At 50.8% G+C, this 19538-nt stretch overlaps 2 protein-coding genes across 2 annotated transcripts in view; both read left to right on the top strand.

Annotated features, from left to right (window-relative positions):
* The first annotated feature begins 19 nt into the window (after nt 1-19).
* Nucleotides 20-7453, top strand: RSKR (ribosomal protein S6 kinase related). The gene is made up of 12 exons (XM_042442235.1): nt 20-955; nt 1807-2070; nt 2161-2244; nt 2534-2602; nt 2926-2995; nt 3551-3658; nt 4455-4495; nt 5028-5055; nt 5164-5253; nt 5531-5619; nt 5888-5998; nt 6651-7453. The coding sequence occupies exons 1-12, from the start codon at nt 842-844 to the stop codon at nt 6870-6872; spliced, it is 1290 nt and encodes a 429-aa protein (XP_042298169.1). The 5' UTR covers nt 20-841; the 3' UTR covers nt 6873-7453.
* A 2002-nt stretch (nt 7454-9455) lies between these two features.
* SPAG5 (sperm associated antigen 5) overlaps nt 9456-19538 on the top strand; it is a 12398-nt gene continuing 2315 nt past the window's right edge. Inside the window, exons 1-18 of the mRNA XM_042442240.1 lie at nt 9456-9540; nt 10351-11969; nt 12393-12585; nt 13031-13150; nt 13328-13420; nt 13515-13628; nt 13761-13880; nt 14287-14379; nt 14609-14710; nt 14961-15054; nt 15281-15416; nt 15544-15625; nt 15720-15853; nt 16179-16344; nt 16784-16892; nt 17262-17339; nt 18174-18297; nt 18673-18784. Of these exons, the coding sequence (XP_042298174.1) occupies nt 9526-9540; nt 10351-11969; nt 12393-12585; nt 13031-13150; nt 13328-13420; nt 13515-13628; nt 13761-13880; nt 14287-14379; nt 14609-14710; nt 14961-15054; nt 15281-15416; nt 15544-15625; nt 15720-15853; nt 16179-16344; nt 16784-16892; nt 17262-17339; nt 18174-18297; nt 18673-18784 (3504 nt within the window). The 5' untranslated portion in view covers nt 9456-9525. The remainder of the gene's footprint in view (nt 9541-10350; nt 11970-12392; nt 12586-13030; nt 13151-13327; nt 13421-13514; nt 13629-13760; nt 13881-14286; nt 14380-14608; nt 14711-14960; nt 15055-15280; nt 15417-15543; nt 15626-15719; nt 15854-16178; nt 16345-16783; nt 16893-17261; nt 17340-18173; nt 18298-18672; nt 18785-19538) is intronic.

Raw genomic sequence — 19538 nt, forward strand, 5'->3', positions numbered from 1 at the left:
ACAGCTCTTGCTTTGCATAAAAGGTGTGGCTTCCATTTGACAGCTCTTGCTTTGCATAAAAGGTGTGGCTTCCATTTGACAGCTCTTGCTTTGCATAAGGGGTGTGGTTTTCAGTAGAGGCTTTGCTTAAAAGGTGTGGCTTTGAATTGACAGCTCTGGCTTTGCATAAGGAGCGTGGCTTCCAACTGTCAGCTCTGGCTTTGCATAAGGGGCGTGGCTTCCAATTGACAGCTCTGGTTTTGCATAAGGGGCGTGGCTTCCAATTGACAGCTCTGGCTTTGCATAAGGGGCGTGGCTTCCAATTGACAGCTCTTGCTTTGCATAAAAGGGGTGGCTTCCATTTGACAGCTCTTGCTTTGCATAAGGGGTATGGTTTTCAGTAGAGGCTTTGCATAAAGGGTGTGGCTTCCAATTGACAGCTCTTGCATTGCATAAGGGGTGTGGTTTTCAGTAGAGGCTTTGCATAAAGGGTGTGGCTTCCAATTGACAGCTCTTGCTTTGCATAAGGGGCGTAGCTTGCAATACACTGAGAGTCCTTGCTTTGCATTAAAGGATGTGGTTTTCAGTAGAGGCTTGCTTTGCATAAGAGGCGTGGCTTGCATGCCAATGAGGCTGGGGGGGTGTTCCTCTGCATTTGCCTATGGGTCCCCAGGGCTCTCTGTTGCGCATCATTGCCTGGTGCGGATGCAGGAGGAGGAGGAGCAGCAGCAGCAGGATTAGCAGCAGCAGCGGCAGCAGCTCCTTTTACGTAAGAAGGGGGATTACTATTCCTGGCAGCCATCGGCCAGAGATGGAGGCAGAGGAGGAGGAAGCCAGGAGCCGCGGCTAGGAGGAGGCCAGGATGGGAGCTGCCAACAGCAGCGGACCCCAGGGAGAACCCCAAGGCCAGGAGCAGGAAGAGGAGGAGGAAGAGGAAGAGGAAGAAGGGAAAGGAGAGGCCCCTGCGGTGCTCAAGGTAAGGAAAGAAGGGGAAATCCTTCCCAGGATCGGGCCCTGTCGGCGTCAGGATCAGGCCCCTTGCCTCCCATCCCCTGAGCATGCACAGAGCGCCTTGCCCTTGGCGCACCTTCTCCGCATCTCTCAGGAGGCAACGGTTACACCCCTTGCATCCTCCCTGCAAAATAATCATCATCATAATTGCTTGCAATTAATCATTGCAAGCAAGAGCAACAACCCTGCAAGGGAGGCCAGGCAGAGAAAGAGAGCGTGGCTCCAGGAGCTGAGCCAGGAGTAGGATCCTGGTCCGATACCGAGACCGATCTGAGAGAAAGGCGGCATATCAGTAAATACATACAGTATACTGTTCCTTTATAATGTAAGCTGCATGCAAATATTTCTATGCGTTCTGTGCAATACACGCCGGGGTTTCATCCCAAACAAGGCGGCGTTCGATGAAAAACCTGCTGCGATTTCATGCAAAATACGCCTGCAAAACGTGTCAGTGTTGCATTTAAAAATGTAGATGTTGCATGCAAAAAATGCAGGCATCTGGACCAAAAAAAATTGCAGATGTTGCATGCAAAACAAATGCAGGCATTTCATGCAAGGCAGGCCTACATGTTGGCATTGCATGCAAAAAAAGTAGGCATCTAATGCAAAACATGCAGGTGCTGCATGCAAAATATGCAGGTATTTGCATGCAAAACATGGTGGTCTTTAATGCAACACATGGGAGCATTTCGTGCGACAAGTGTGACTAGAGTGCATTGTGGGTTTTGTTGCACCTTCATGCAACAAAGTGGAAGGCTTTTTAAACTAACTTCTCCAGGCTTTTAAAGCTAATCTCCATCCTCTGTTTCCTTTGAGGACCGCACTGCCAGCATCCTTCCGGATGGGTCCTGGGTGCGAAGCTGGAAGAGCCTGCTCTCCAACGTTGGGGGGGCCTTGCTGGGCCTGGAGCGGGTTTTGGGGACCCGAAATCCCCTGAAGACGGGGGTCCAGGCCCCTCCGTCCGAAAGGCTGCCCCCGTTGCTGGAGAAGGAGCAGCTGGACCGGACCCTGCCCCAGTGCGTCGCCCTTTTCTTGCCCGAGTTCCCCGTCTGCCCCCCGGTCGGGCATCGCCAGCTGAAGGTGGGTGCTTTCCTTATCCCCCAATCTGCAAAAAAGTCCCCTCTTTTTTTTTTATGAATGATGAACATTGTCTTTTCTTTTTCCCGGCAGATTTTGGGATTTGTAGCCAAGGGCTCTTTCGGGACGGTGCTAAAAGTCTTGGACTGTGGCCAGGAGCAAGTCTTTGCAGTGAAGGTAAGTCCTCTAGGAGCATCCACACGGCAGAAATAATCCAGTTTCACGCCGCTTTAACTGCCCTGGCGCAGTGCTTGGGAATCCTGGGATCGACAGTTTTGTGAGACGTTTAGCCTTCTCCTTCGGAGAGCCCTGGTGGCACAACAAACTACAAATCCCAGGATTTCTATAACTTGGTAGTTAAAGCGGTATCAAACTGGATTATTTCTGCAGTGCGGACACAACCTCACCTAGCTCTCTCCCTTCTGAAAGTGAGATCCTGGCTTCTCAGAAGGCGTTTCTTTTTCAGGTGGTCCCAAAAGTGGAGGTTTTACGCCGGGATACACTGAAACAGTGCAAAGAGGAGGTCAGCATCCAGGTGGGTCCCAGGTTTTGGGGAAGTTACTTTTTTTGTGGTGGTCGGGACCCTTCCCCAATACATGGAGCATTCCCATTCTTGCACCTCGTGACATTTGCAAAATGGCTCATTTAAAAGTCAGCATGCACATTGCTGCAAGGTGCAATATGTTGCATGGTTGCTGTGTGTCGCGGTTAGGGCTGTGTGTTTATTTTGGAGATGGCCAGTCCTGGCAAGAGCCACACTCTCTCGGCCTCAGAGGAAGGCAATTGGCAAACCCAAACCTGAACAAACCTTACCCAGGAGACCCTTTTCTCACCCCTTTCCTCTCTTTTGCTCTCCAGAAGCAAGTCCGCCACCCTTTCGTCCACTGCTTGGGAGACACCTGGCAAGGCCAGCGCCATCTCTTCATCAGTGAGTGACCATCTGCCCGCCAAGTGCGGCTGGAGTAGCGTAAACACCCTCTTTCTGCGCCTGGACACCCATGTGCCTTTGGCCTCCTGTCCACACATGTGACGGGCGCATGGGATGAAATGCCTCTCCTTCCCGGAAGAGCATTAATGCACCCTCCCTGGTGCCCTGTGCAAAGGGACAACACTGTGTTGTCAGAGGGGCAATAGCTTTTGCAACAGCTTTGTGCAACGGGACAGTAGGCTTTACAAAGGGTCAGTGTTTTGCAAAGGGGTGACTGCTTTTGCCAAAGAGCCACATCTTTTGTAAAGGGGCAACAGCATGTTTCCACTCCTTTCCTCCCCCCTTCCATCCACCAGGATCAAGACATTTCCCTCCCGCAATCTATGCTGAACCATGCGCTCTCTGCATGCATGCCCTCCGGGGAGCTGGAGAGAACGCAAGTCTCCATGCAAAATCCCCAGAGTCAACACCAATGGTTTTTACTCTCTCTCTCTCTGTTTATGTCCTACCAACCTTTCTCTCTCTCGCACACACAAACACAACCGCACACTGCAGTGTGTTCCTACTGCAGCACCGGGGATCTCCACACTCTTTGGAAGTCGGTGGGGCGCTTCGCCGAAGCCGTCGTCCGCCTGTTTGCGACGGAGTTGGTCCTGGTGCTAGGTGAGCCACGATGCACCCAAACAGGGAGGGAGGTTTAAGAGATTGGGAGGACATTTCCCAGAATCCCCTGGATGGCATGGACTGCCTGCGGCAAGATGGGGAATATTCCGAAAGATGTCAGTACATCTGGTGCTTTGTTTCCAAGAGCATGTGTAGCAGCAGATGCTCCTGGTGTGATAAGGATATGCACATTTCACGCACTATGCTGCATAAAATAGTTTGGGGAGAGTGAAGCTGCATCTGCACTGCAGAGTTAATGCAGTTTGACATCACTTTAACTGCCATGGTCTAGTGCTGCGGATTTCTGGGTTTTGTATAATATAATAAGGTCCCAAATCCACAAAACGGTGATATGTACCTTTATTTAGCAACCCAGTGTGCTAAGTGTATCTTGTGCATTGGGGTTGGCCACATAAAGGTATAACTCTTGTGGGATTTGGGATGATGTTGTACTTTACCAAACCCAGAAATGTATATCTGGTGCATTGGGTTGACCGCATAAAGGTATCCCCGTTTTGTTGATTTGGGGTGTTATTGTACTTTGCTATATGGCCAACATGGCTACCCCTGGAGATATTTACTGAGTTTTGTAGTTTGCTGAGACATTTAGCCTTCTCTGCCAGAGAGCTCTGGTGCCACAACAAACTACAGATCCCAGGATGTCATAGGATTGAGCCATGGCTGTTAAACTGTATTAATTCTTCAATATAGACGCAGCCTAAGACTCTTGCATGAGTAATGAATTTTCTCTCCAATGTATCCCTAACCTCTCTCAATTCTTTGTCCCTTTTTGCAGCCTACCTCCATAACCTGGGCATCGTCCACCGGGATGTCAAGGTACGAGGCTTCTTTCATCCCTTGGGGATGTTTAGAGGGAAAGGAGGAAAGGATTTGCCCTTTTCTCCTTGTTTGCATGAAAGAAAGAGACCTTATGGGATGAAACTGTTTGCCTTCTTTGCTGGGCATCCTCTCAAAGGGCTTATGGTCCCCAAGGGATCCCCATTGCGACCCAATATTCTTGTAATGAATGGATTTGGTGGCAATTGTGTGGGCTCCCCAAATGGCCCTTTCCCCAGTTTGGATGTTGGGGAGAAAAAGTCCTCTTTTGGGATTAAACCCGGTCAGGATCCTCCTCCCCAAAAGTGGCAAAATTGTTCCCTAAGTGGGCAAGAGGATAGCAAGAATTTCCACCCATTTTTATACTTTCCAAAACGTAGCAAGGAGGAAAATCAAACCTCGCTGATTGCGCATACATTGCCCTCAGACCCACCCCTTTACGCAGCATGCTGGGACATGTGATCCTTGGGTTGGCATCCTGGGAAGGAGTGCCCAGGTTTTTGCCTCATCTGTGCCCCTTTCTTCTTTGCAGATGGAAAACATACTCCTGGACGAACAAGGTACGGGCATCGTAGGCGCCAAGAGGCCCAAACATCAAACCAGGGGAAACCCTAAATCGCGTGCCGGTTGCGGTGCCACGCCCGTACTATATCTCCCCTTCCCCACAGGGCACTTGAAGCTGACAGATTTTGGCCTTTCCCGCCACCTGCCTTGCGGAGGACGCGCCTACACCATTTGCGGGACCCTCCAGTACATGGGTGAGTCTCTTGAAGGGGTCCGGAGGTCAGGCTTGCATTGGGAGATGTAGGGCTTGGCAGTGGGATGCCCAGAATCCCATAGCATTGTGCCACAGGAGTCAAAGTGGTGCCAAACCGCATTATCCCTGCAATGTGGCTGCAAGTCTAAGTCTCTGGAGCAGCATGCTCCGTCCTTGGTGTCACATCCCTACGCAGCCAACGTTCTTGTACACTGGTTTTAAAATAAATTGGTGTAATCCGGACCCTGACCCCTTTGTGCCATCTTCTTCCTTGGCAGCCCCAGAAGTCCTGGGCGGGGGTCCCTATGCCCACGCTGCCGACTGGTGGTCCATGGGAGTCCTGCTCTTTGCTTTGGCCAGCGGGAAGGTCAGTATTGAGTAGCCACAAGCGGTTGTAGGGAGGCCAAGGGCTTGGTGTGGTTGTTGCCTTCAACTCATTTCCGACGTATGGTGTCTCCAAGGCAAACCTATCATTGGGTTTTCCTTGGCAAGTTTCTTCAGAGGTGGGTTGCCATTGGCATCGGGTGGGCAACTAGTGTGTTTTTCCAGGGCCGATCCAGGATTTGAACCCTGGTCTCTAGTCTAGAGGGAGGTGTAGTTGCTACAGCTGATCGCTTTTCTTTTCCTACTCTCAGTTCCCGGTTCCTCCAGAGAAAGACCACATCTCCATGCTGGAAAGCGTGAGGAGTGCGAATTACGCCGTCCCGCCATCGCTCAGCCTCGGACTGCGCCTTCTCCTCAGTGAGGTAAACCCCTTTCGAAAAGGTTTCTTTTGCTTTGGGTTGTGTCCAAAGAAATGGCTGGCGGACTGTTTTACCTTTATTTTACTGTCCCCTTTTAAAGAAAAGATTGGTTAATGTTGGGGGAACGATGCTCTTAAAATGCCCCCGGCTTGCGACCCTCCAGATGCTCTCAGACTGCAACTCCCATAATCCTCTTAACGGGACCAAGATGGACCCACAATGCTTTGCATCACAACGGGAGGATTAGCTCAGGAACAATATACATTCCCTGCGGAGAAAATCCGCTTTTTTCTCCTAGTTGTTGCAAGGATTTTTAGAGCTAAGATCAAAGACAAAAGGGAACCCTTAATATGGCAAGTGATACATAATGGTCCCTGAACATTGAAAAGTCCCAATATGCCAACCCTGCAAGGTCGGGCTCCTTTAAGCCACAGATCTGGAAATAAAAATTGTTTGTGGGGAACTGACTCAAAATAAATACCTTCTTTATATATTTGGGGTGCAATGAAATATTTTGGATGAAGGAACCTCAAGGGTCATCTGGACCAAACTCTGGCCGATACGGAAGGATTTTGCTGCTACGCTGATGATATTTCAATTTTAATGTTTTGACTTATCCACCAATGATGCCATGTTCCTCCTTGCGCTTCCTCAGCTCCTGTGCCCAGATCCGCAGCGCCGACCGCGCTACCTCCACCACTTCCGCAGCCACCTCTTCTTCCGCGGCATGACCTTCGACGCCGAGATCCTGCGCAAGCAGCCAGTGGATTTTGTCCTGGGGCTGCAGCGGGCCAAGGAGACCCCCATGGACTCGGCCGCCTTCTCCGACTTCGACCTGGACCTCTCGGCCCCCTCCAGCCAGCCCTGTCCCGGATGAGGCCAGCTGCTGACCCTCTCGGGTGGCCGGAGCCTGGACAATCACTGTGAGCACTCCCTGGACCACGACGCCTCCGTCTCCTCCGTCCTCCGCAGGTCCTCCAAGGAGACGCCACTCAGGGATCGGGACTAGGAGAACTGGGCACTGGAGGAGGATCTCAGGGACACAACTGGATACAGAGCACAGGCCCCTCCGGCTGCTCAGGCTGCCCCTTCCAAAACCCCCTGTCTTCCCTCTCCAACTATGCAAGCAATGCCAGGGGCATCCTCAGGTCCTGAGAGGGCAAGGAAGGGGCCTTTCGAACTCACTCCCTCGGCTTCCTCCGGGTTTCCAGGATCTCTGGGAAAGGAAAGATGGAAAGGAGAGTGCTTCCCAGCTGCCAAAGAGGCCTGTGAGAGCGGAAAGCTTGGGTTTATCCTATCTTGGTCTATGGGACCCTAAAGGAAGGTCCGTCATTGCTTCCCTCTCTCTTTCATTTCCCCTTTCTCTCCTTCCTTCCTTCTTTCCTCTCTCACTTCTCCTCCCTTTCTTCCATTTCTCTCTCTTCTTTTCTCTCTTTTCCCTTCCTTCTCTTTTTCTTTCCCTCCCTCCTTCCATTTTCTTTACTTTTCCCTCCTTTTTCTTTCTTTTCTTTTCTTCCTTTCTTCCCTCCTTTCCTCTTTCCTTTCACTTTTGTCTCCTTTTTCCTTGCTTCCTTCCTTGCCTTCCTCACTTTTCTTTCCTCTCCTTATTCCTTCCTTTTTTCTTTTCTCCTTCTCCTCCTTCCCTCCCTCTCTCCTCTCCTCTTTCTCATTACTTCCCTTCCTCCCTCCTTTTCCATTCTTTTCTTCCTTTCCTCCCTCCTTTCCTCTTTCCTTTCTCTTTTGTCTCCTTTTTTTCCTTCCTTCCTTCCTTGCCTTCACTTTTCTTTCCTGTGTTTATTCCTTCCTTCCCTTCTTCTCCTCTCCCCTCCTTCCTCTTCTCTTTCTTTTTCCTTTGCTTCCTCTCTCCATTTCTGTTTCCTTTTCCTTTCTTTCCTTTCCTTCCCTTTCTGCTATGCAATGCAAGGCACAAGACAGGTGTTGTCCTCCACATTGAGTCTTCCTATCTCTCCCTCCTCCTTTTCCAGGTTATTCGTTCCCTCTCTCTTTCTCAGCAGTGCCAACCCTTCTTCTCCTCAGTCTTCCCAATGGTTAGGGTGAGGCTGGGCTGGACAACTGACCCTCTCTGTGGCCAGAATGGTCACCTGGTCACCCCTTCGCCTTCCTCTTCATCTGTCCTTTTTCTTTCTGTGCTTTTCATAAACAAAGCAATAAATCTCTTTTTAATGGTTTCTGGTGGATTCTGGTTCCTCTCTGCGCCTGCATTGCAGCTTCTGAGTCCGATGGTTGCAGAGGCAAGGAAGGAAGGAGAGCCTCCATTTTGGGAAGAGCCACAAGCCTTGATCCATGGCCAACAGGGATTCGAACCCTGTTTTAGTTTCTGGTTTAGTAACCTAACACTCAAACCATGGTGCCACGCTGGCTCTTGGTACTGAATCCTTCCTTTTACCGACCTGAAAAACTTCCCAAAGAGGTTGAAATGCACCTCCCATAATCTCCAAGCAATGGGATGGTGGATAATGGGAGGCACAGTCCCAACACCTTGGAAGGGAAGGCTGCGTGGTTGCTCTGCTGTCCTTTTTGGAGGGAGGCGTTTGCAAAAACGAATATTTCTATACAATTCACCCAACTGTGAACTTGTAGGAGCCATGTTCCAACCTCTCCGTTCCAACCTTAGCCCCCATTATACAACATTGCAGCCCATGCTGAGGAACGATGGGATTTGGAGTTCAGCATCACCTGGAGAGGGATGCAGGACTGCAGCTCCTCTCCAAGGAAGGCCTTTCCAGTCTTCCGCATGGCAGAGTTAAAGCACTTTGGCACCGCTTTAAGTGCCATGCCTGCCAGGAGACAGGGCAGCTAAAGCAGTGACCCAAGCCCATTATTTATGCAATGCAAACTACAAATCCCAGGATTCCAGAGCATGGAGAAAGCCATTGCAGCTAAAGCAATGCCCAAAGCCCATTATTTATGCAATGCAAGCTACAAATCCCAGGATTCCATAGCATGGAGAGAGCCAGGGCAATGGCCAAAGCCTATTCAATGCAAACTACAAATCTCAGGATTCCATAGCATGGAGAGAGCCAGGGCAATGGCCAAAGCCTATTCAATGCAAACTACAAATCCCAGGATTCCATAGCATGGAGAGAGCCATTGCAGCTAAAGCAATACCAAAGCCTATTATTTATGCAGTGCAAACTACAAATCCCAGGACTCCATAGCATGGAGAGAGCCATTGCAGCTAAAGAAATATCAAAGCCCTTTATTTATGCAATGCAAACAACAAATCCCAGGACTCCATAGCATGGAGAGAGCCAGGGCAATGCCCAAAGCCTATTATTTATGCAATGCAAACTACAAATCCAATGATTGCCCAGCCTACAGAGAGAGCAAAGCGGCGCAGTGCAGATGCAGATGCAACGAAGAAGGGAAAGGGGGCGGGCTCATCGTGCTGACTAACCACGCCCCTTCTCAGGGCAAGGCCACGCCCACCGGGGGCTCTGCTGACGTCACTCGGCCAATCAGCGCGCGGCGGCGGTTTCATTCAAATCTGAGCTTCTTGCAGGAAAGTCATGGAGCAGCCGGAAGTGAGTGCTGTTTTTGCAAAGGCATTTTGGGGGGGAGGGAGCTGGCAGTGGCCCTGGAAAAAGTAACTTCCCAAAGTTGGAGTGGTAACTGGATCACCCCTAAATTAAAAATGGGCTTTCAATTGCATATATACATATACAGTATAGATCTAGATATGTATGCAGATAGATAGATGTGCATATATATATATATATATACTGTAGTTCTGTTTTGAGGTTTGTTTCCTCTATTTGCATGTGTTTTAGCTCAACTGCACTCGTTTTAAATCCCCCCTCCCTTTTTTGGGGTGGGGATGATGGGATTTGCAGTTGATCACCACCTGGAAGGCTTATGGGTCTCTTGCCCCGGATCTGTCCTCTCCAAGCAAGGTCTTTATATAAGTAAATACAATGAATAAATATAATAGCAATGGCAATTCCATTCCAGTTATGAATTTAGACACATTTTGGGTGTCAATTCCCCCAAAATGCTGACCGGGGGATGTGGGGAATTGTTACCCCCTAAAAGGTCACTTTACCGAGGCTTTGCACTCAAAATACAATCACAACTGGAAGTCCTCCTTTGGTGTCGGACTACAAGTCCCATCATGTAAATGTATGTCGGCTATGAATAAAGGTCAGGGTGAGTCTCCCTTCTCCGAAATGAGGATGCAACGTTTATAGGAGCAAATAGCTGGTGGTTGTAAAGCGCTTAAGGCTGCTCAGTGTAGTATATTTATATAGCGCTGTCGGTTTACACATTTATTGCGTTTTTAAAAAGCGCAACGCTGCCTATCCGCCAAAGGTAACTTACAAAATGTCTCATTGCAGGATGCTGTGCCTTCATCTTCTGGAGGCGAAGGTTGCCCAGATTCGGTGCCCATCGGTGCCATAACGTGGGCAGCCCCCTTGGACTGGCTGGAGGAGATCCTCCCTGGCTCTCCGGTCCTCGAAAACCTCCGTCGAAGCCTCCCTCGCCCTTCTTCTCGTCTGAATGCCCAAACCCCTGTGGCTGTCCAGACGCCAACTCTTGTAGGAACCTATGGGAGTCCACCTTTCGAGGTGAAAACTCCCATCTTGCAGGGTGCTGGTGCCACTCCGTTTTTCTCAGCCTCCATGGGGCCCTTGTTATTTCATGCCAGCCTGGATGTTGGCATGAACAGGGCAGAACAAACTGCCGTCTCGACGCAGGGCGCGCATACCAGTACCCCAATCTCTCTCACCAGTGTGGCAGTCTCAACGTTTCCCTCAAAGGTTTCTGTGGCTGGTGAGAGCACTTTATTGGCGGAGGAAGTGCCCATCTTCCAGCCGGACACGTTTACCGGTCTCCCTGTCTCAGTGGCATCGCCAACATCCTTCAAATCTCTCTCTAAACTCCAGGAGGTTGGTGGGAACGTCATGGAGGACGCCTCCAGTTTGCAACAGGATGAGTCTGGCACCAGCAGCCCTGTCTCCACGGCTTCTGCCTCTGTTTGGATGTCTCCTATAAACCCTTCTGAGGTTGGCACAAGTGTCCACACCGAAGAAAAAGCACCCCTCTTGGATACGGGTGTGAGTGCTGCCATCTCCATGGCTTCCGCAGAGCTCAGGGTCTCCTCTCCAAATGTCCCAGAGGCTGGCACCATCATGGCCAAGTTTTCCGATTTTCGGCCAGAAGAGTGTACCGACACTTTGCTCTCTTTGGCATTGGCAGCAACCCCTACAGAGGTTGGCAGTGGCACTTCCAAGGAGGAAGAAACCCTCATAGTGCAACGGGACAAATGTACCACCGTCTCTGTGGCATTTCCGGAAATATCTGAATCCAAGTCTGAGCTCTTAGAGATTTGTAGGAACCCCTTGAAGGAGGAGACGGCTTCCATTCTGGAACTAGAAGAGGGCACAGACGTCCCTTTCATAGATGCCAAGGTGTCTCCTCCTCCTCCTCCAAATGTCCCAGAGATTGGTCCAGGAGCCTCCATCTTACAGAAACAAAATCCTAGTACTCCTTTCGCCATGGCTTCTGCAGCAGCCTCGCTGTCTCCTATGAACTCAGAAGCTGGCGAGGGCACCGCCACGGAGGTCACCACTCCTGCCTTGTGCCTTCTCGGCTGCCAGTGCCACAGTGCATGGACATCCCCCCTGAGCTTGCTGGAGGTCAAAGAAGCGGACGGCTCCATGGAAGAAAGGGATCCTTCTTGCAAGCCAGGGACAAGCGACTACACTATCGCTGGCCCTGGGGCATCCACCAAGATCTGGGCAACCCCCTCGCATATCTTGGCATCCGGGTTGGAAGTGATGAGTTCTGTGGTTCTGCAGACACATAAGGGCACCAGGACCAACCCTGTCTCCGTGGCCTCGATAGCCACCTGGATGACCCCTCCCAGCCTTCTGGGTGTTGGAGTGAACACCTCCCCTGCAGAGAAGGCTGCGACCAAAGACAACACAGCGGAGACTGACTCTCTTCTCTGGCGGTAAGCTAGGCTCCGGAGGGGAAGTGAGAGATTTTGGGTGCTTGGTTTGGCATGGGCCTCTACCTCTCCTTCCCACTGTCCCTTCAAATATTATTATTATTACTATTATTATTGTTACAGGCTGAGTCTCTTTTCTCCAGAGTCCCAAACATACTCCAAATGGGACCCAAGTCCAAACACGAAACTCATTTATGTTCCTTAGATACCTTTATTCACATAACATGACTGTGATTTTATACGCAACATTGTGAAATAATTTAGTGCATAAAACAAAAGTTTGTGCACATGCGAGCATCAGGGAAAAAAGGTGTCCCTATGAGAGACTCAACCTGTAATTAGGAAAGACTAATCAGTTCAGTGAGTGGGGAAGGGGGGATTATGGGTAAATGAGCCAGCGCTAAGGTGCCATCTTGTCTTGCCTAGTTGTTCCCGGGACGAGCTGCGTGGGCTCTCGAGGTCTGAACTGGAGGGTCGCCTGGAGAGTACCCTCATCATCATGGAAGCCCTTTCCCACCAGATGCGGGCATGCCAGGATTTTCAGCCATCGGCTGCCCCGACGCACCTGGCTGGCCAGAGAGACGCGGGCACCCAGACGCCAATTTCCGATCCCAAAGAGGTAAGCAGTGGTCTTAAGATCGTGTTGCACCACTGTTCTGCTCCTCATTGGGTTTGAAGGAAGTGCTTTCCAGGAATGGGGCCAGAGGATGGACTTAAAAGCAAAAAAAGAGATGCAACATTTTGGGGTAACCAAGTTTGTATGCCCACGGCTGCATCTGCACTGTAGAAATAATCCCGTCTCACAAGGCTTTAACTGCTGTGGGTCCAGGCTATGGAATCCTGGGAACTGCAGTTTGTTGTGGCACTAGAGCTCTCTGACAGAGAAGGCTAAATATCTCACAAAACCATATTTTCCAGAATTGCATAGCACTGAGCCCCGGCAGTTAAAGCGAGTCAAACCTTTGCATCCCTGGAACTCGGGCCCGCCCTGGAGTTTCCTCCCTGTTCCTTTTGCTGTGGATGCTGGGCTTGCTTATCCTTAGTGTGTTGGCTCTTTTCCCCAGGAGGAACAGCTATACCACCATCTCTATGAAGAGCTGAGGGGTCGGTACCAGGCCCTCCTTCGGAGCCGGGAGAGCGAGAAGGACCTGGCCCAACGGCTGGCCATCGCCAAAGGAGAAATGGTGGGTACCGGGAATGCAACGGGACGTGGTTACGACACTTTGCACCTGCAGGGAAGGGGTCTCAAGGATCACACGTCCCATCATGTTCCTTTAAGTTTGGCATTTGCTTTTCTTTATTGGATTAGTGCCCTCCAAGGCTGGCATCAAATGTGCTGCTCTACTACTCTCTCTCTGCAGAAAACATGGATGTCAGATTCAGGGACACTCCTGGAAACAGTGGATGCCTCCTACCTGCGCATCCAGGAAGACCGGAGGTCTCTTGCACTACAGGTGAGAACATCTCTGTTGTCCAGGTGCGCACAGACCTGGATAGCCCACAGCGCAGGAGAAAAATGAATGGTCTTTTGTTTTTATTTTCCTGTAGCAAAAGCAACTGGCTGACCTCTTCTCTCTGTGCCAAGACAAACTCCAGCGAAGTGGCCAAGAACAAGCCAAAATGAAGGAGGAAGTGGAGAAAGCCCTACGGACCAAGGAAGCGGTGAGAGGACAGGCTGAATTAAACCCCCCTAGTTCCCTCCTGTTTGGGTTGGGTAACAAGTCCCATCATCCTCAGAAAGCAGAGGACTTGACAGTATCCTTTCTGTTGTTTTCTCCGTCTTACTTTTTGCAGGCAGAATCGGTGCTGGATTCGGTCCGGAATCATGCCGGGACTCGAATCGAGTGTCTGGAGCAAAGCTTGGAGTCCCAGAAGCATCTCCTTACTCTGTTGCAGGAGGCGAACAGATACATGGTAGGTGGGTGGACAAAATGGGAGGTCGGGGCATTCAGCTTGCAAGACCCGGGTTCAAATCCTACCCTCCTCAGCTGTGGAACTCTCTGCATGATCTTGGTGCCAGTCTTCCCCTGCCTCTTTCTGCCTGTCCTGCCTCACAGGGTTGTTGTGGGCAAACCTCTAGCATAAGGAGCTTATGAGAAGGAAGGTAGGATATCAGCTATCCAAAACTCCCTTGTCAGATCAAAATCCAATAAATAAATATAATCAACATTGAGCAAAGTGCACCTCGTAGGGTTAGCGTAACAGATTTCTGGCTGCCTTCCCGCTTCCAGGCGAGTCTTGGAAAGGGCCCCATGCACCGGGGAGCCAGTCTGCAAAGCCCTTCACCTCTCCTCCCCACATCTTTCCATGCTTTCCACAGTCAGACCTCTCCCTGGAGTACAACCGGGCCGAGGAAGAAATGGACCGCCGTGCGATGACCCTGCGGGAAAGTTGGATCCAAATGCGGCACGACGTAAGTACCTGTTCTCTTCCAGGGACCATAGTAGCCCACATTTCCCGGACCATTTCCGGCCCATTGGAAATCTGCACCAGGAGGTTTGGGTCTCCAAAAGCTTTCAGGATGTGTGTCCGTTTCCAAAGCGAGGCACCCCTTCTGTGCTGGGCTCTTGGCATTTTCAGGATGGTGTTTCCTGAACCGTTCCAAGGTCCCATTGCTGCCTGGCTTTGACTTTTCTTGGCAGAATGAGAGGTTCACCAGCATGGTCACCCAGTGCCTCCTTGCCACCAAGAAGGAGGCAGCGGAAGTGGCAGCAGCGCAGGAAGAGGTTGCACAGCACCAGGAGGTAAGTTGGCATCCCCAAAAGCGAGCGTTTCCTGGAGGGCGCTGAGTGGGCTTCCGAAATGTACTTCTGATATTGGTTATCCTGTGCTTCAGAGTTGTGCCACATTTGTATCCTGCAAGGAGCGGGAGGATTTGCATTGTTCAGGATTCGGCAAAGTGGGAGGAATACTCCGAGGGAGATCTGCAGCCAAGTGTTGCAGTGGGCACAGCTTTCCAATTTGTTCCTTTCCGGCCATCTTTGTCTCCTGCAGGTCTGCCGGAAGCTGGAGGAGCGGACGCTGGAGCTCCTGGAGGCCTTGAGACGCATGGACCAACTGACCGAAGCCAAGGACTCCCTGGAAAGAGGTCAGACATCTGCTGGTTTTGCAGATTTAGTATGCCTACTGCTTAAAGTATGCATTTGGAAAGTTCATAAATGACTATGACTGCGAGATTAATTGATAAAGGGGTTATAGTGCCTTGAAAAGAAGGAAGCAAGGATTGCCTTCATTGCTCCTGAATCTGGGCCAAGGATCTTCCCTCCAAAATGTGGTCCTTGGGAGAAATGGGTGACTCAGTTTCTCTTCCGTAGACCTGACGGATGCGCTCCAGCGGGCGAACGTCGTTGAGCGTGAAAACGAGGAGCTGCGCCAGGAGAAAGGTGGCCTTTCCCAACAGCTGACAGAAATGCAGGATTTGATCCGGAAGCTGGACGAGACAGTGGCGCGGTGAGAGATTTGGGACCTCCTTGATGCCCATTGCATGCTCATTTGGGGGTGCTGATTTTTATATCAAAATACCTTCTGCATTTTAAACAGGGGGAAAGGGTATTTATTTTGGGGTTCCTTTTTGCAGGTTGTCTCAGGAAAAAGCGGTGGCGGAACAGGAGCGCGACACTGCCCAGCAAGATGCCCGCGAAGCCTCCGACTGCCGAGAGGTACTTGGTGCACCCACGCCATAAACAGGATCTCGGGGAGGGGGGACTGAGTTTAACCCCCGAACCCTTTCTCTGCTTTTTTGTCGCCCCAAAGTTCATGGAGCAGGAGACCCAAATCACGCGCCGTCAGCTGGCGGAGACGGAGGAGGAGCTGAAATGGATGCTGGCCACTCTGCGGGAGCGTAGCACCCAGCTGGAGGACCTCAAGGATGCCCACCGGACACTCCAGTATGTCCACGGATAAGTACGGTCCACCTTGCAAGGCTAGTTTGTCCTCACCCCTTAGCCTCTCCTGGTCCAGCCCTGATCGGCACAGGGATGGGAAACTGCCATGGAACCTCATACCGACAGGTAACCTGGAGGCACACACACAAACACACACAGTGAACAGCTCACTTTGCAGCCTGTTCTACCTTGCAGGGACGGCGTTGTGTTGCCTCCTCTTTTGTCACACCCGCCTTCTTAATGATTCTACACCTCCCGACCAACTAAATGAATGAGTAGCACCAGGAGGTTGTGTGTTTTAGGACCTGATTCTTCTCTCCAACCGCAGGCAGGAGCAGGAGGCCCTCCGTGCGGATTTGGCTGCCTCCAGAGCAGAGATCCAGAGCACCAGAGTCAGCATGGAGGGGTTCTCCCAGTCACTGCTGGAGATGAAGGGGGTTCACTCACAGTTTCTGGAAATGGTGGACTTTCTCCGGGCGGCAATGAGAGGCGAGGTGAGAGGCCTATATTGGAGGAGAGAAGGAAGGACGGAGGGAAGGGAAGAGAGAAGGACGGAAGAAAGGAAGGAAGGAGGAAAGTAAAGGAAAGAGGAAGGGAAGGAAGGGAAGGGAAGAGGGAGAGGGAGAGAGGAATGGAAGGAAAGAAGGAAGAAGGGAAGGGAAGAGAGCAGGAGGGAAGAAACAGGAAGGAGGAAAGGGAAGGGAAGGAAAGGGAGAGAGGGAGGGAAGGAAGGGAAGGGAAGAGGGAGAGAGGAAAGGAAGGAAACAAGGAAGGAGGGAAGGGAAGAAAGAAGGATGGAAGAAATGAAGGAAGGAGGGAAGGGAAGGAAATGAAAGAGGGAGAGAGGGAAGGAAGAAGAAGAGAGGAGGGCAAGGTAGGGGCCCGAACTTCATTTCTCTCTCCTCTTTTTAACCCTTGCACCTGTGTTTCCAGGCGTCAGATGTGGCCCAAAAGAGTCTCCTCTACACTCCCGGGCGTCCCACTCCGAGCCGCATGCGCTCCTCCTTCGTGGAAAGCGTCCTGAAGGCCGTGGCGGACAAAGGTGGGCCAAGACTTTTTCCTCTTACATTCAAGATTTTCTTTTTTTTACTCTTTGTTCTTTGGTCCTTTTTGGTACCAAGACATTGTTTAAGGGGTCACAGATATTCATATTCATTTAGGTTTCCTATAGACCTTGTTACACACAGAGCCTGAGAGTAGTGTTATCCATCATGCTTTTAACCATTTTGTGCGCGAAGCAACGTTTGTGTACCCTGAACCCTCAGGAAGCGAAGGTGCCGCCGTCTCAGCCGCCTGGAAAAAAGGCTTTGGATTTGGGAATATTTCAGATTTTGGGATTCCAGACAAGGCAGAGTTGAAAGGATTCGCACTAGCATCCATTTCTCTGGTGTTTTCTCGCTTTTCCATTTAGATTTGCGGACTCCGGGCCTCTTGAGCGAAACCACAGCCTTTACAAAAACCACACCAGTGCGGCCGCCCACGCCTTCAGGTAATAATAATAATAATTATTATTTATTTATATTCCGCCTTTTCCCGGAGGAATCAAGGTGGATTACAACAGAAACAATAATAAAACAATTAACAATATTACAACATAGAATAAAAATACAAAATATAAGGTACCACAAGGGGAGGGTTTAAATGCCCCCCGCTTATGCCTCTCTACCAGGAAGGTTTGCATGCCTGGGTCAGGAACCCAGTTTTAGGTCTCTCAATGCCCACTCCAGTTCTAGGTCTCTCAATGCCCACTCCAGATCTAGGTCTCTCAATGCCCACTCCAGATCAAGGTCTCTCAATGACCAGTTCTAAGTCTCTCAATGTCCACTCCAGACCTAGGTCTCTCAATGCCCACTCCAGACCTAGGTCTCTCAATGCCCACTCTAGACCTAGGTCTCTCAATGCCCACTCCAGACCTAGGTCTCTCAGTGCCCACTCCAGTTCTAGATCTCTCAATGCCTCCTCCGGTGCTGTAGCCACTACACAACCCAGCTGGGGCTATCCACCTTCTTATTTGTACAACAGCCATGCAAGGTAGGTTGGACCTGTCTGCCTCCTCTCCAAGCTTTTATTACTGAAGGAGGAGATCCAAACAAGGTTAGCGCATGGGAGAGGATTAGAACCCAGCTCTTCCCCCACCCCTGGGGTCTGGCGCTTCTCGCCATTCTTACCCATTCATTTTAGGAACATTTCAGTTGCATTGTTGCATTCTTTGCTCATTAAACCCCACGTTCGTGCAGTTATCGGCTGGGTAGTGGTTTAACATTGGAGATATTTGGACAGTTTTGAAAAATACTCCTTGGTTTCTGCCCCGAAACGACTGCAGAGGTCCATCGGGACTTTTGCACCTGCATCCAGGACCTCTGTGATGTCGCGACTCGTCTACGCCACCTGATCTCACAGCGCCAAGAGGCCGTGATGGAGGAAGCCCAGCGCCTGGAAGCAGAAATGTGAGAACCTGCTCTTCTCTCTGGAACAACGGGCAGCTGTGCTTTAGACTTCCCTGAAAGCAGTCAGTCTTTGAACTGCTGCGGTGGGAGGGCAGCGGAGCAGAGTGTGGGGCCCTATGCGCTGACCAGTGGTGGAGAACCTGTGGCACGAGTGCCAGAGGTGGCACTCAGAGCCCTTTCTGTGGGCACACATGTTGTCACCCCAGCACAGAGTTTGCCAGAGTTTGTTACTAGAAAGCCAGAGGGACATGGCACTGGGCTTTTGGCTGCTGTTTGGGCACTTGGTCTCTAAAACGTTTGCCAAACCCACTTTCTTTCATTGCTTCTACTTTCCTTTTCTCCCTTTTTCCTTCCTTCCTTTTCCTGCTGGAACAGTTTACAGCAGAAGCAGAACCTTGAGGACTCAGAGCATCAACTGCAGTTGGAGAGAGAGGCTGGCAGCGCCAACCTTGCCAAACTGAATAAGGCCCTCCACATGCGGATGCAGGTGAGCTGGGAAGGGCTGGATCTGGGTCGGGTCGGGGCCTCGGGGCCCGGCGGATCTGGGGCACTGCTGTGTCACCCGGGACCTGTGCCACGGTTCTGTGCCACGGAGGAACAACTGACCTCCCTCTTTCTCAGTGCCAGCTTCTTTGCCCCCAGAGAAGAGCCTCCTTTTTGCAGCCGTTCGTGGGGTTGTTGGGAAAGTCCCAGCTTTTGCACTGTAGTGCCCAGCATCCCCAAGCTGGCATGGCCAGGCTCTGGGAGTTGCAGGGTTGACATTGCCCTGTCTTTATTAACACTTGGTAATACTTCCAGGGTTTAAATAGACATACCTTTGTTAATAATTTGTAATAGTCCTAGGATTTAAATAACCACACATTTATTAATATTTGGTAAGAGTTTAAATAGCGGTTAAGTGGTAAATGTACCAAGCGTGGGCACATAGGTTTGTGTGTGTGTGTATCCCCTTTCTAGCCTTTAATGGCAAGACAGGAATAGCAGGGTCATTGGACTGCAGCTCCCATCAGCCCCCAACCAGCTTGGTCAGTGTCAAGGGACGATGGGCACTGTAGTTCAACAAATACTTGGGGGGGTCATACATTCCTCCCCCCAGGTTTAATCTGTCTATTGGTTGCAAGGGATTTCTTTTGCACCCACAGGGTGACTCTAGTGCTTGCAGAGGAAGAGATGGGCTTTGCAATCTTTCTCTTGGCATTCTTTTGCACCCGCAGGGCAACTGTAGTGCTTGCAGAGGAAGA

This window comes from Sceloporus undulatus, chromosome 11, assembly GCF_019175285.1.
Source record: "Sceloporus undulatus isolate JIND9_A2432 ecotype Alabama chromosome 11, SceUnd_v1.1, whole genome shotgun sequence".
NCBI lineage: Eukaryota > Metazoa > Chordata > Lepidosauria > Squamata > Phrynosomatidae > Sceloporus > Sceloporus undulatus.

Coding starts and splice junctions, on each gene's coding strand:
- RSKR (XM_042442235.1), top strand. CDS start 842: ATGGGAGCTGCCAACAGCAGCGGACCCCAGGGAGAACCCCAAGGCCAG. Junction 2,071..2,160: donor TCGGGCATCGCCAGCTGAAG/GTGGGTGCTTTC, acceptor TTTTCCCGGCAG/ATTTTGGGATTTGTAGCCAA. Junction 2,996..3,550: donor CCAGCGCCATCTCTTCATCA/GTGAGTGACCAT, acceptor CGCACACTGCAG/TGTGTTCCTACTGCAGCACC.